The sequence below is a fragment of the Cervus canadensis genome, chromosome 12 (assembly GCF_019320065.1).
Source record: "Cervus canadensis isolate Bull #8, Minnesota chromosome 12, ASM1932006v1, whole genome shotgun sequence".
Lineage (NCBI taxonomy): Eukaryota > Metazoa > Chordata > Mammalia > Artiodactyla > Cervidae > Cervus > Cervus canadensis.
In genome coordinates, this window is record NC_057397.1 from 72813894 (window position 1) to 72826923 (window position 13030).

The window sequence follows — 13030 nt, forward strand, 5'->3', positions numbered from 1 at the left end:
GCTCCTGTGGAAACAAATAGTTTGGACTCAGTACGTTTTCTTTCACCTTATTTTCAGAAACTCTGCTATGAAAGAATTGCCTGCTCTGTCCCTGGCCTGAGACTGTGTGTAACACTTGCTTACATTCATCTATCCAAGTGAGGATTAAAGCTGGAATCTGAAACTCCTATCACAGTTCAAAATGTTGGTTTTCCCCAGAAGCAGACCTTAGAGGCATGGTCTTGGAAAGACTGCACAAATTAGGCAGAGGGCTGGAAACGGTGAATGCCAGGAGGAAAGTCAAGATCTTATCCAGGGGGCTAAAGTTTTATTCCAACAATTGCCCGGACATGAGGGTAGAGTTGACTGAAAACTGGGATAACTGGGATAACTGCCACTTACTCTTCCTTTATAAGTGCCTCTATCTTCAAGCCCTTTACAGACTGGCCATAAGCACAAAAAATATCCAACAAATGAATACTGATTTTTACCCAGCCTGTGTTAGAATGCAATTTAAGAGAACCAAAAATTGTCCTGCTGTATTATGACAAAAATGAAATAAATGGATTTTTGAACTCTGCTGAGACAAAGTTCTAAATAACAGCTCTATTTAGATATAACTCATGTACCATAAAATTCACTCCTTAAAAGTGTACAATTCAGTGGGTTTTAGTATATTCAAATGATTTTGTCACTATCAACATTATCTAGTTTTAGAACATTTTTATTAGCCCTGAGGAAACCCCGTGAAGGTGCAAGTGTTAGTCGCTAATTTGTGTTCAACTCTTTGTGGGCATGTGTGCATGTGTGTGTGTGTGAGTGTGTGTGTGTGTGCGCACGCTGTTTCTTCGGTCATGTCCAACTCTTTGAGACCCCATGGACTGTAGCCCGCCATACTCCTCTGTCCATGGGATTCTCCAGGCAAGAATACTGGAGTGCATTGCCATGCCCCCCTCCAGGTGATCTTCCAAACCCAGGGATCAAACCCAGGTATCCTACATCGCAGGCAGAGTCTTCACCATCTGACCCACCAGGAAAGTTCAAACAAACGTCTATACTCATTAGCAATTACTCCCCATTCCTCCACCTCCCAAGACCCTGGCAAGCACTTACCTACTTTCTGTCTCTATAGATCCGCCTCTTCTGGACTTTCCATGTAAATGCAGTCATATAATACGTGGATCTTTTGTGATTGGCTTCTTTCACTTGGCATCGTGTTTTCAAGGTTCACTTGTATCCTACTTTATTCTTGGTATCATTATCTCATTCCTTTTTATTGCCAAGTTGCTAAACTGAGAAGATCAAGCTCAATAGCCTGAGAAAAACTATTTGTTAGATATTTATCACAGAAAAAAAGTCTTTTCACATTAGCCTGATGTGATTTGCTCTAATTCTGACCCAAAGGCCGCTTGGTAAGTGTAATCTCACTCCTGCCAGAGTCACGGCTGGAAGCAGAGTCAGGTGCCAACTGAGTAATCTAATGAGGGTTTAACAATAGGCCTCTCCAGAAAGCGCGGGTGGGCTGCGACTGTCCGTGGGGAGGGTGACACCCCAGAGCAGCGGGAGCACGGGGCTCCTACCACGCCTGGGCTTGCAGGGCACGGAGCCCAGGCAGTGATGGGATCCCGGAGAGACGGGGCTGCGTGGAGGGGACCAGCTGTCGGGAGCAGGGTGGGAGGAGAGAGCTCTTCCGGAAGTGAATGTGCTGGCAGGTCTGTTTCGCCTGACCACCTGACCGGTCATGGTACTTCCTGGGATCCGTGTATGCAGAGAAAGCTCTGCGGAGGGAGCAGACTGTGGAGAGTGAGCTGGGGAGGTAAGAGTGTGTGGTGCACCCTCCAGCGATGCTCTAGATCGTCAGGAAACTTATGAACCCCAAGAGAGGCTTGCCAAGAGTGTCTTTTTTACTTTGTCTTTTTCATGGAAACCACATTCAGGCTGGGCTGAGACAGCAGGTTTGGGTGCAGGAATACAGAGAGAAAATAATATAAAAAATCCATAATTATGGAGAAAGGCTTATTTTTTTTTCCAAACCCATGTAGATCTCCAAAAAATAAAAGGAACTGAGTGATACAAAGTAGGACCTGGGTCAATTTATATCAAGAAAAGAAAAATAATTATTTTTAGATAAAATTATTCATAATAATAACATTTAGCCTTATTATGATCTCCACAAAAGATGTTCCCTTATGCTTCTTTAATGAAATGAAATTTTAATGCATATATCATTATTTATTATTCAATATCATTAGTTTTTTCTCTTGCTTAGTTATTCCTATACTTTAATATTGTAACAACATTGCCTTATTCTCCATTTTATTGCAAATGAATAGTACCACAACTATGTTAGAGATTAAGTAAACATTTGCTGGCTAATTTAGAAAACCAACCAACAATTTTATTAATTTTATTAGACCCTGTACATAACGATTCCAAGTAACAAACTTTAAAGTAACCTTTCATAATATACCTGTTTTTGAACTGGAAAGTACTGGTCTTAACAGCTGAATGAAAGAGGCTTGGCAGAAGAAGAAGATCAGAGGGAAAGATATGGGGAGATGCAGTAATGAATTTTTTATAGGGGGATAAGAAATTTAGAAAGGCAATAAATCAACGAAGGAATTTTGAGTAGTGCTGCTCAAAAGAGAAACATTGCGTTGAAGGAGGGCAGCATACTAGATTAAAAAGGTTTTGTCAATGAATTTTGAAGTATGTATTTTTCATCAAGACATTGAGACAAACTAGATAAAGATTATAGAATGTTTACATTCTTGCAACCTACCAAAGTGAGGCCAGCCAAGTTTACAGGTGAAATTAGTCCAAACGGAGAGAGAATTCAGCTAAATTCATTGTATCTGCACCTTTCTGTTAGTCAAGTTACTGAGCCCCTCCTATTCTTAATTATTTTACAGTAAGGCTACACCTTCTCCAAGCCTCCAAAAGCCAAACTGCCTGCAGCGATGTGTCATCTCCCCCAGCATTTTAGGTATCTGAACTATGTCAGTTCTTTGCAAATGGTGTAGCATTATATGTAGAAAATCCTAAAGCCATCAAACAAAAATCTGTTAGAACTAATAAGCAAATTCAGAAATGCTCCAGAACACAAAATTAATATACAAAAATCAATTGTATTTCTCTACATTAACAACTGACTGTATAGAAAAAAAAAAAGAAAGAAAGAAAACAATCCTATTCACAATAGCATCAAAAAGAGGGGAAAGTCTTATAGACAGAGAACTATGAAACATTGAAGAAAGATTAAAGAAAAAACTTAAAGAAAGGAAAAAAATTAAAGGAAAAACAAATAAGTGGAAAGACATTTTTGTATTTGTTTATTAAAAGACTTGCGTGTATGTGTTAATTTCTCAGTCATGTCTGACTCTTTGTGACCACATAGACTGACTGTAGCCCACTAAGCTCCTCTGTCCATTGAATTCTCCAGGCAAGAATAAGGGAGTGCGTAGCCTTTCCCTTCTCCAGGGAAATCTTCCTGACTTAGGAATTGAACCTGGGACTCCTGCATTGTAGGCAGACTGTACCACCTGAGCCACCAGGCATGCCCATTAGAAGACTTAATGTTTTTAAAATGTTGCTATAATCCAAAACAATCTACCAATTCAATACTAGCCCCAACAAAATCTCAAAGGCACTTTTTTTTTTTAAACAGAAATTAAAAAAAAAAAAGCCCTAAAATTTATATGGAATAACAAAAACTTCAGAATAGCCAAAGTGATCTTGAGAAAGAATAAAACTGAAGACAACACACTTCCAGATTTCAAAATACATTGCAAAGTCATACTAACAATAACAATATGGTACTGGCATAAACATATATTGACCAATGAAGCAAAATAGAAAAGCCAGAATTAAGCCCACATAAAATAAACTCCAAATGAGTTAAAGACCTAAACATAAGACCTGAAATATAAAACTATTAATATTAGAAGAAAACATTGGGTAAAATCTCCTTGACGCTAGTCTTGGGAAGGATTTCTTTGTTATGATACCGAAAGCACAGACGACGAAAGACAAAGTAAACAAATGAGGTGAGATCGAATTTTCAAACTTCTGTTCAGCAAAGGAAAGAATCGACAGAAATAACAGGGCAGCCAAAGGGATGTAATGATAAGGGGTTAATTTCCAAAATATGAAAGAACCTCCCACAACTCAATAGCAAAAATCAAATAACCCAATTTTAAGAAATGAACAAAGGACCCAAAACAACATTCCTCCAAGAAAGATTTACAAATGGCCAACAGGTATGAACATAACCAATCATCAGGGAAAGGCAAATCGAAACCATAGTGCAAGATCATCTCACATCTGTCAGGATGGTTATTTTATCAAAAAAACAAAAAACAAAAGCAAACAAAAGGCAGCAAGTGTTGAGGAGGAGGTGGAGAAATTGGAATCCTTCTACACTGGGTGGAAATGTAAAATGGTGAAGTTGCTATGGAAAACAATATGATCTGTACGCAACAAGTTAAAAATAGAACTACCACATGATCTAGCAAGCCTACTTCTGGGTAAATAGCTAAATAATTGAAATCAGAATTTCAAAAGATATCTATATTTCTGTATGTTTTGCAACACGACCCACTAGCTGAGTTACAGAAATAACTCAAATGCCCATTGACAGGTAAGCGGACAAAGAAATTGTGCCATATACATATTATACAACGGAATATTATTCAGCATTTAAAAAGAAGGAAAGCATGCCACCTGCAACAACATGGACAAACTTAGAAGACTTTATGCTAAGTGAAATATGCCAGTCATACAACAAATTCTGCATGGTTCTACTTACATGAGGTGCCTCAATTAGACAAACTCATAAAAGTAGAGAGTATAATAGTGATAACTGGGGGAGGGGTTAATATCCTTATTTTAGTTAAGCTATTAATACAACACACAATGGCCTTGTAATCTATTTTTTAACTATAAGTGGAGAAGGAAATGGCAACCCACTCCAGTATTCTTGCCTGGAGAATCCCAAGAACAGAGGAGCCTGGTGGGCTACAGTCCATAGGGTTGCAAAGAGTCAGACACGACTGAAACGACTTAGCATGCATGAATATTCTCAGTTTGAACAGTTTTATGCATGAGACATGCAGATCAATTACAACCAAAACACATTCACGAATACAACTATAATAACACAAAACACCAACAGATATTCTTCAACATCTTTAGAGACATTAATCAATCCTCAAAACTATTTTTCCTTGTCTGCATAATATGCCAAGCATTCCAGGCCAGGGAATAAATTATACTTTATATAACCCCCTTCAAAAATGAATTACAATAACAGAGCCAAAGGCAAGTCAGAGTTGCCTGCTGTGACTAAAATCCAATTCTACACAGAGAAGAAGAAAGCAGCTAAGAGAAAAGTCAGAATTACCCACTGCAGACATCTATAATTCAGTTTTGCTATCCTAAGAATTTATCTCACTCACCGATGCTCTGGCTACTTTTGAAAAGATGAATTACTTATTAAACAATTTCTAGAAAGCTGCTTGTCAGCTCTTTCGTCCCACCCCAAGAGCAATGGTGCAAACGAATGAAGTCACAGAATAAGATGCAATTAAAGTTTGAATTGATTTCAGTTATTGGCTATTTCAGCTAAATTAGGAATTTAGGATTAGTTTCCCCAGCTAACTTTAATTTTCTACAAAAGCGAGAGGATAGATGTTTTAAATTTTTGATTGTTTATAACATGCATTGTAATGTTTTTACACTACAGCAACTATTACCCGTTATTTTTCCATGAATAGAGACCCCTCCGATTAACAGATTTATTGATTTTTCAGAGTCATTCTAGAGAAGATTGATACTTAATTCTGTCAAGGAAAAACGAAGTTCTTAAAATGTTTCAAGAAAGGACAATGGATGGGAATTCCCTTGATGGTCCAGTGGTTACCATTCAGGGCTTTCACTTCAGTGGCTCCAGTTCAATCCCTGGTCCGGGGGCTCCCTGAGTGTCACACCGAACAGTCAAAGAGAAAAGGTACAATGGAAATTAGAAGCTAGTATTTTTAGAATTGACTGTCAATCTGTGAGGATATTTTCACTCATTTAAAAAATGTCCTGACTATAACTCTGGCTGCCTGATATGATGATTTCAAAATTAAATTCCATGTTTATATACTAATAAGAAACCTGAGATATACTTACAAGAGGAACAAAATTAAAGTCTTTCTGCTGTTATCAAAGTCATCACATATTCAACTACAACCCTCCTTAGGTTCTACTCAAGGTAAAGTCGACCCTTCAAACCAAAGGATTTCTTTGCATGAATCATTTGTGCAACTCTTTCTGATCAATGTTAATAACAAACGAAAATTGTAAGAAAAATTATAATCACAGCTAATACATGTGCCATTTAGACTTTCTTTTTTGTTGTAAGTCACTGACACCCCTTCACAAACAGGCTTAAACAGTGTAGCAAGAAGCTGATGGATTCACTGGCTCCTCAGGGCCAGTGCCTTCAACATTTCCATTCCATTTTCCTGTTCTCCTTCAGCTGAGCTCTCCCCTAGACTTTCGTTTTCTCTTCAGCCTCCTCAGTTCAGTTCAGTCACTCAGTCCTGTCAGACTCTTTGTGACCCCACGGACTGCAGCACGCCAGGCCTCCCTGTCCATCCTCAACTCCCAGAACTTGCTCAAACTCAGGACCATGAGTCGGTGATGCCATCCAACCATCTCATCCCTGTTGTCCCCTTCTCCTCCTGCTTTCAATCTTTCCCAGCATCAGGGTCTTTTCCAATGAGTCAGTTCTTTGCATCAAGTGGCCAAAGTATGGAGCTTCCACTTCAGCATCAGTCCTTCCAATGAATATTCAGGACTGATTCCCTTTAGGATAGACTGGTTGGATCTCCTTGCAGTTCAAGGGACTCTCAAGAGTCTTCTCCAACACCACAGTTCAAAAGCATCAGTTCTTCAGCGCTCAGCTTTCTTTATAGTCCAAATCTCACATCCATACATGACTACTGAAAAAACCATAGCGTTGACTTGACGGACCTTTGTTGACAAAGTAACGTCTCTGCTTTTTAATATGCTGTCTGGGTTGGTCACAGCTCTTCTCCTCAAGGAGGCTCATATACTCCAGGTGTCACCGGGCACACCACAATGTCTGAGAAAAGATCACTGATCCGAGTTACTCTCTCTGCATGAGAGCGCTCAGTCATGTCCCACTCTGTGCGACCCCAGGGACTGTAGCTCACCAGGCTCCTCTGTCCACGAAATGGGATGCCATTTCCTCCTCCTGGGGGGTCTTCCCACCCAGTGATCCTACCCGAGTCTCCTGCAGCTCCTACATTGTCAGGCAGATTCTTATTCACTGAGCCAGCCACCTGGGAACGCTCTCTGAAAAGCAACCAACAAGAACTCTCACTGAATTGGTTTGAACCCCGCCACGTGCAGAATCAATTCTTGTGGCGAGAAAAATGCCCTGATTGGCTGGTGCCTGAGTGCCTTAGCCAGTCACCATGGCCAGAGGACAGGATGCCTGACTATTTATGACCAATCACAGCGCCCCTCTGGACCTGGTAGCGGGGCAAATCTTACCTGGACCGCAGGCAGCCACACAGGCTAGAAAAGGAATCAAAGCCTGCGAGGCTGATGCTTGAGCTGTTCAGTTACTCAACTTTTCTCTGGCTTTGTTGTTGCTGCCGTTGAACTATATTGAAGGGGAAGGGAGGGACCATAACCTGAAACCCAAGCATACTCTACAGCAGTTATAAATAATTGTTGTGGATAAAGGCCTAAAACTTATAGTTCCCAACTTCCCATTTCTGAAGATTTCAAACTCAAATGCTGAAATTTGTTTGAATTATAGACCAAAAAATAAACGTGGCTTTTTATAGTATGTTCTCACTCTGTTTTGTTTTTGTTTTTTGTTTTTAATTAACGTAATTTTTATTGAAGGGTAATTGCTTTACAGAATTTTGCTGTTTCGCTGTGTATAAGCAACTTTGCTTTCAAGAGTTTACCGGCGTCTGGCTCTTAGGCTGCCTGTCATTCCAGAAAAGTCAGCAGGCTCAAGGGTCCCCGCCTCCTTTGCAGAGCCCCGTGGGGCAGCTGCCTCTCCGCGGTGTCACTGTGCGAGAATCCAAGGGCGAAGAAGCAGCTCAGCGGGCTGGAGGCTTCTGTCTGGGACGGTCGGTTCGTTGTCACCAGCCTGGAGACGGAGATACCCGTTGAAGCACCAACTGTTCGCCTTCCTCGGTCCTGGGAAGTAAGAAACAGATACTCTGAAGAAGGCAGCCAAACAAGTCAGTAAGTCCAGCCCCTGAGTCCACGAGGGTTATTTCTGACATGGGAGCAGAGCTGATTGTACCAGTAGTTGTATTAGTGAACTGTCCATCTTTTCGTTGTTAGTCACTCAGTCGTGTCTGACTCTTTGCGATCCCGTGAACCGTAGCCCGTCAGGCTCCTCTGCCCATGGAATTCTCCAGGTGAGATTACTGGAGTGGGCTGTCATGCCCTTCACCAGGGGGTCTTCCCCATCTAGGGATCAAACCTTGTTCTCCTGCATTTCAGGCAGATTCTTTACTGTCTGAGCCACCAGGGAAGCCCGTAACTGTTAGCAAAGACCATAACAGTACCTGTGAAAGGTATTCTAGTATCTCTCCTGAGAGGAAAAGACTTCTTAACCTAACCGAAACAGTACATTTAGGAATTTAGGAATACGAGTGGTCGTTATCTATTCAGTATAAGTTATTGTTTTAAAAGGATACAGTTTACAGTGTTTTCTGTTTGAACCTTTTCATTTTAAAGTTGAGAGTCTAAGAAGTCCTGTTAGCTTCACAGAAGTACAGCATACCCCACTAATCAAAATTCTTTAAGTGGCCGAGTGACAAGTCTGTTAGTGCCGAGAGCCGGTCACAGAAGTGGTCTGTCTTGACTTAGGCAAAGCTGCAGACTCTGCCCTACTTGGCAAGCGTTCCTTTTCTATGTACTGCATGCCGGGCAGAGTGCTTATCACTGTCCACATTTCCAACTTCACTCCCAGCAGCACCGACTGAATGAGGGTGAGGAATGGGAGGAACTAGAAAAATTAGAGAGGGAAGAAGGAAGCAAGAACAGAAGACGAAAGGAAAGACGGGAGTAAAAGAAGAAATATTTGCCTATTACTGTCCAATCACTGCTGCCGGCTGGCTTCTGTCCTGGCCCTGGTCTCGATTAGTGAGCATGGAGGGGAGGGAAGGGAGGCGGAGACAGAGACAAAACGAGAAGGAGAGAACGCTCTGCCCCAGAGACCTCCATCGCCTCCCCTCCATCAGTCTCAAGGCCATTCTTCATCCTCACACCAGCCACCCCCCGCCTGTGTTCAGTGGCTCATCTCTAGCTCTGCTTCCCTCATCCCAGGGTATTGGAAGACAACTCGAATGCCTTGATACCATCAGGGATGAAACAGAAGATACATTCCTGATTCCCTAACATGTGACTCAGACTTAGGGTCTCAATTACTACATAGGGTAGTTCTACAGAGTCATTTATGGAATTCCCTCCCTCAGGTACTGAGGCTCTGCTATTGTCCGTGAAAAGTCTAGGCAATGGGAGGTGATGATGAACAAGGTTTTTCTTATAGAGCTTACATAGTAGCCGAGCACATACATAATGTACAAAGAAATTCACAGGAAAGTTTCAAGTGGTAGTTTTTTTGAGCTAGACAAAGAATGAAAGCAGGAAAACAGTACAGGTGGCTAATTTATACCAGGTATCAGAGAAGACCTAACAGTTAAGGTTAATTAATCTACTAGGCAGGTGTCCCCAGGGCCATTTTTCTGGATGGTTGAAGGACAAGAAGGAGCCAGGCTTGGCAAAAATCAGAGAGAATAGCATCTATGTGAGAAAACAGGTCGTGCCAGTGTCCTAAGATGACGTAGTCAAGGATCTCAAGAAGACCCGCGTGACCGGAGCACAGAGGGGGAGGGGAGAGCGGTGTGAGATGAGGACCGCGAGGAGCAAAGGGGGCAGCATGAAAGGCATTGTGGGAAACTCCTGGGGTGCAGGGAAGTCACTGAGTTAGAGGACTCGCATTGACCAGTGTTTTCAGCGTTCATCCGCTGCCAGCCTTATCAATACATATTGCAAACCCATTACATGTTAAAGAAATCTGTGGACTCTTCTGGGATCCAAACCATAAGAAAGATTACTTCCATGAGAAACTGTTCTGTGAATTCCAGACAAGATACTAGCACAGTCTCTTCAGACCTGATTGATTTGCAAACTGGGTGGGGAATCTTCCTCGAATACGGCTTGGATATTGTCTCAATATTGCATTGCTGTTTACCATTATTCTTGAAGTCAAATTTGGAGAATGGATAATTGCAGACTACTTGAATCATCTAGGCTTTGAGGAGATTCTGGCTTATCATTTTTCATTTTAGCAATATATATGAAACCTTACCACCAGAGGGTCATCTCTAGGGCCAGGTCTGTAATTCTTAAGTCTTGTTTCATTTGTTTTAAAATGTTTTTTGACAAAGAAGGAAAAAGTTAATTCACACTATCTTCTCCTCAGTTTTAATTAAGATGACTTTCACTTTGAATTTTTTCATCAACTTTTTTTATTTAAAAAGCAATAGTAATAAATCATCACCACTTTGAAAATTGCATTAGTAAGCAAAACATGAAACACAATTATATATTATTTTTAAAAATTATTCTCCAAGATTCAATTATTTTGAGACATATATCCCATTTTCTAGGATAAGAAATCAGTCTAGTATATGTCATAGGCCACATCAGGTAATTTGAAACAAGCTGGGATGCAAATAAATGTAAATCGTTGTTCTTCAAGAAGTTAATTCCTATTGATGCACAGAAGATTTATTTTTCATTCAAATTATTCAGATAGAAAATGATATTTTTATCATTATCTTTTGTTGAATTTGATTGAATCCTTATTGTAAATTATTTTCTAGGGGAAGGAATTGGGGGACCATCTTCTTAAGACATTAGAGCAATGTAATGTAACCATGTGAATTCAATAGACTCACAAATTCAGAGGCCAAATAAATTGACCAAGTAATTTAATACAATTGTTATAGCACTTTCCAGTTTTGGATATTCATCACACATAATATTGCCATAATGCTTTCAAAAAACTTTATATTATGGAAGAACTTCAAACATATAGAGAAAATAGTATACACACTATCTAGCTTCAATAATTTTCAGTATTTCGTCCATTTTGGTTTATTATTCCACCCAATATCTGATAAGAAATCTAAGAGCTGAAAATATATGTATGCAATAAACTCACAGTTATTTTGAAGTTAACTGCAAGGTCTCTATTTTTCCTAACACTATTTATTTTTTTATAATTTTCTTACTTTTGATCACAAGTATTAGTCTAGATTTCTTAGGATATAGTGAGTGACTCATCATATTTCTTTTTTTTCCGCATCTCTCAGTGCTTTTTGGGAATTCAAAAAGAGATAAGTACTAAGTGTGTTGATGTTCCAGCTTTCCTGTTTCAGAACCTTAACTGTAAGAGGGGAGCTTGGTAAGTGAGCAAAGGAGTAAGAGGGCTCAGATGTAAAGAGTCTGCCTGCAGTGTGGGAGACCTGGGTTCGATCCTTGGGTCTGGAAGATCCCTTGGAGAAGTGAATGGCTACCCACTCCAGCACTCTTGCCTAGAGAATTCCGTGGACAAAGGAGCCTGGTGGACTACACCCCATGGGGTCATAAAGAGTCAGACACGACTGAACGACTAACCCTTTCACTTCCAGTAGCTGTAAGGGACAAAACAGAACCATTTCATTGCTTGATGATACTCAGTGAGTTCCGATGGAGTCTATGTTTATAATCATCCTGGACTTGTTCCCCCTCAGTAACAGCCAGTCTTAAACTCTCATCCCTACAGCCGTCTTGCTGAGGGTTTCTGTTCCCCGCTCCACCCCGCATATTCTGTGACGGTCTGCTGCCTCTCCCAAGCCCAGCACGTTTCCCACACGACCCCCTCAGCCTGGGAAGTGTCTCTGAAGCTCGGCGCCGAGCATGCTGCCGTTCTCCGGGGGTTCCCCGCGGGCGTCAGGGCGAGGCTGTCTCTGCAGTGTGACTCGGGTGAACTTGTTGCACCTGACCCCCGCCTGCCTCTTTGTCACCATGTCACATGGAGTGCGTTGCGTGAACCGGGAAGTCTCCCCGAGGCGTTCCTTCCGGGTGAAAACTGGCTCCACGCCCTCCACGTGTTCTGCAGATCACCCGCTCTCCAGGGTCCCGATGCCTCCTTGCTGCGCAGCGCCCCTCCTCTGCTCCCAGGACCCCAGCCTGTTGGCATCCTCACTTCCCACCGGGACGAAGACGCTCTGAGGCAGGGGCCACGCGGTCCACATCCCTGCATCCTCCGCTGCTGCTCAATAAAAGTGTGTGGTAGAAATGGCCAAGCGAATGAAGGAAAAATGCACGATTCTGGTTTCTTTGTTTTGTTTTTTCAGTAAAATAATTCTGCCCCCTAAAAGGAAATAAATATTTTTAAAAATTCATTTAATTTTCTAAATTAAAATTTTATAAATTTTACAAAAGGAGATAATCATCATTTGGAGTGTCATTTATTATAATACAGGTTATGGTAGAAAGTTCTTTCTAGTCAAGTATAAGGTTCTAGAGCTATTTTCTTAATATATAGTGATATTCTTAATGCCTTATCTACTTTGTAAAATAGATATAGTCCAGATCTATAATCTTACAAACATTATTACTCATTGTATCAAGTCCGCAGCAACAACATGGCTTGTGCAGGTTCACTAGCACATCGTTGCTGTGAGCGGGATAGAAGTCCAGCCCACGTGAGTTACTGTACTTATTAACAATGACCCAAAGAGCGCTCACTTCCCTATGAGACTCCTGTGAGAATGGATAAGAAGACGCTGAGTCCATTTTTCCTCAAGAAACCAAGCAAACTTGGCCCAGAAACTGAAAAGCACAGGCTATTTAGGTTTTGATGGAATTTATTGATTTGTTGGTATTGCATTTCAGTTGTCTTTTGCAATGTTAAACCATTGGAATTCTGTTCACTGCCTCACATCCTTTCAGAAAC

General features: G+C 41.1%; 1 protein-coding gene across 1 annotated transcript; it reads left to right on the forward strand.

Annotated features, from left to right (window-relative positions):
- Window positions 1-1720: 1720 nt before the first annotated feature.
- LOC122450966 lies at window positions 1721-12319 on the forward strand. Its single transcript, XM_043483334.1, has 4 exons — window positions 1721-1782; window positions 8005-8256; window positions 11855-12054; window positions 12191-12319. The coding sequence occupies exons 1-4, from the start codon at window positions 1721-1723 to the stop codon at window positions 12301-12303; spliced, it is 627 nt and encodes a 208-aa protein (XP_043339269.1). The 3' UTR covers window positions 12304-12319.
- The last annotated feature ends 711 nt before the right edge of the window (window positions 12320-13030 follow it).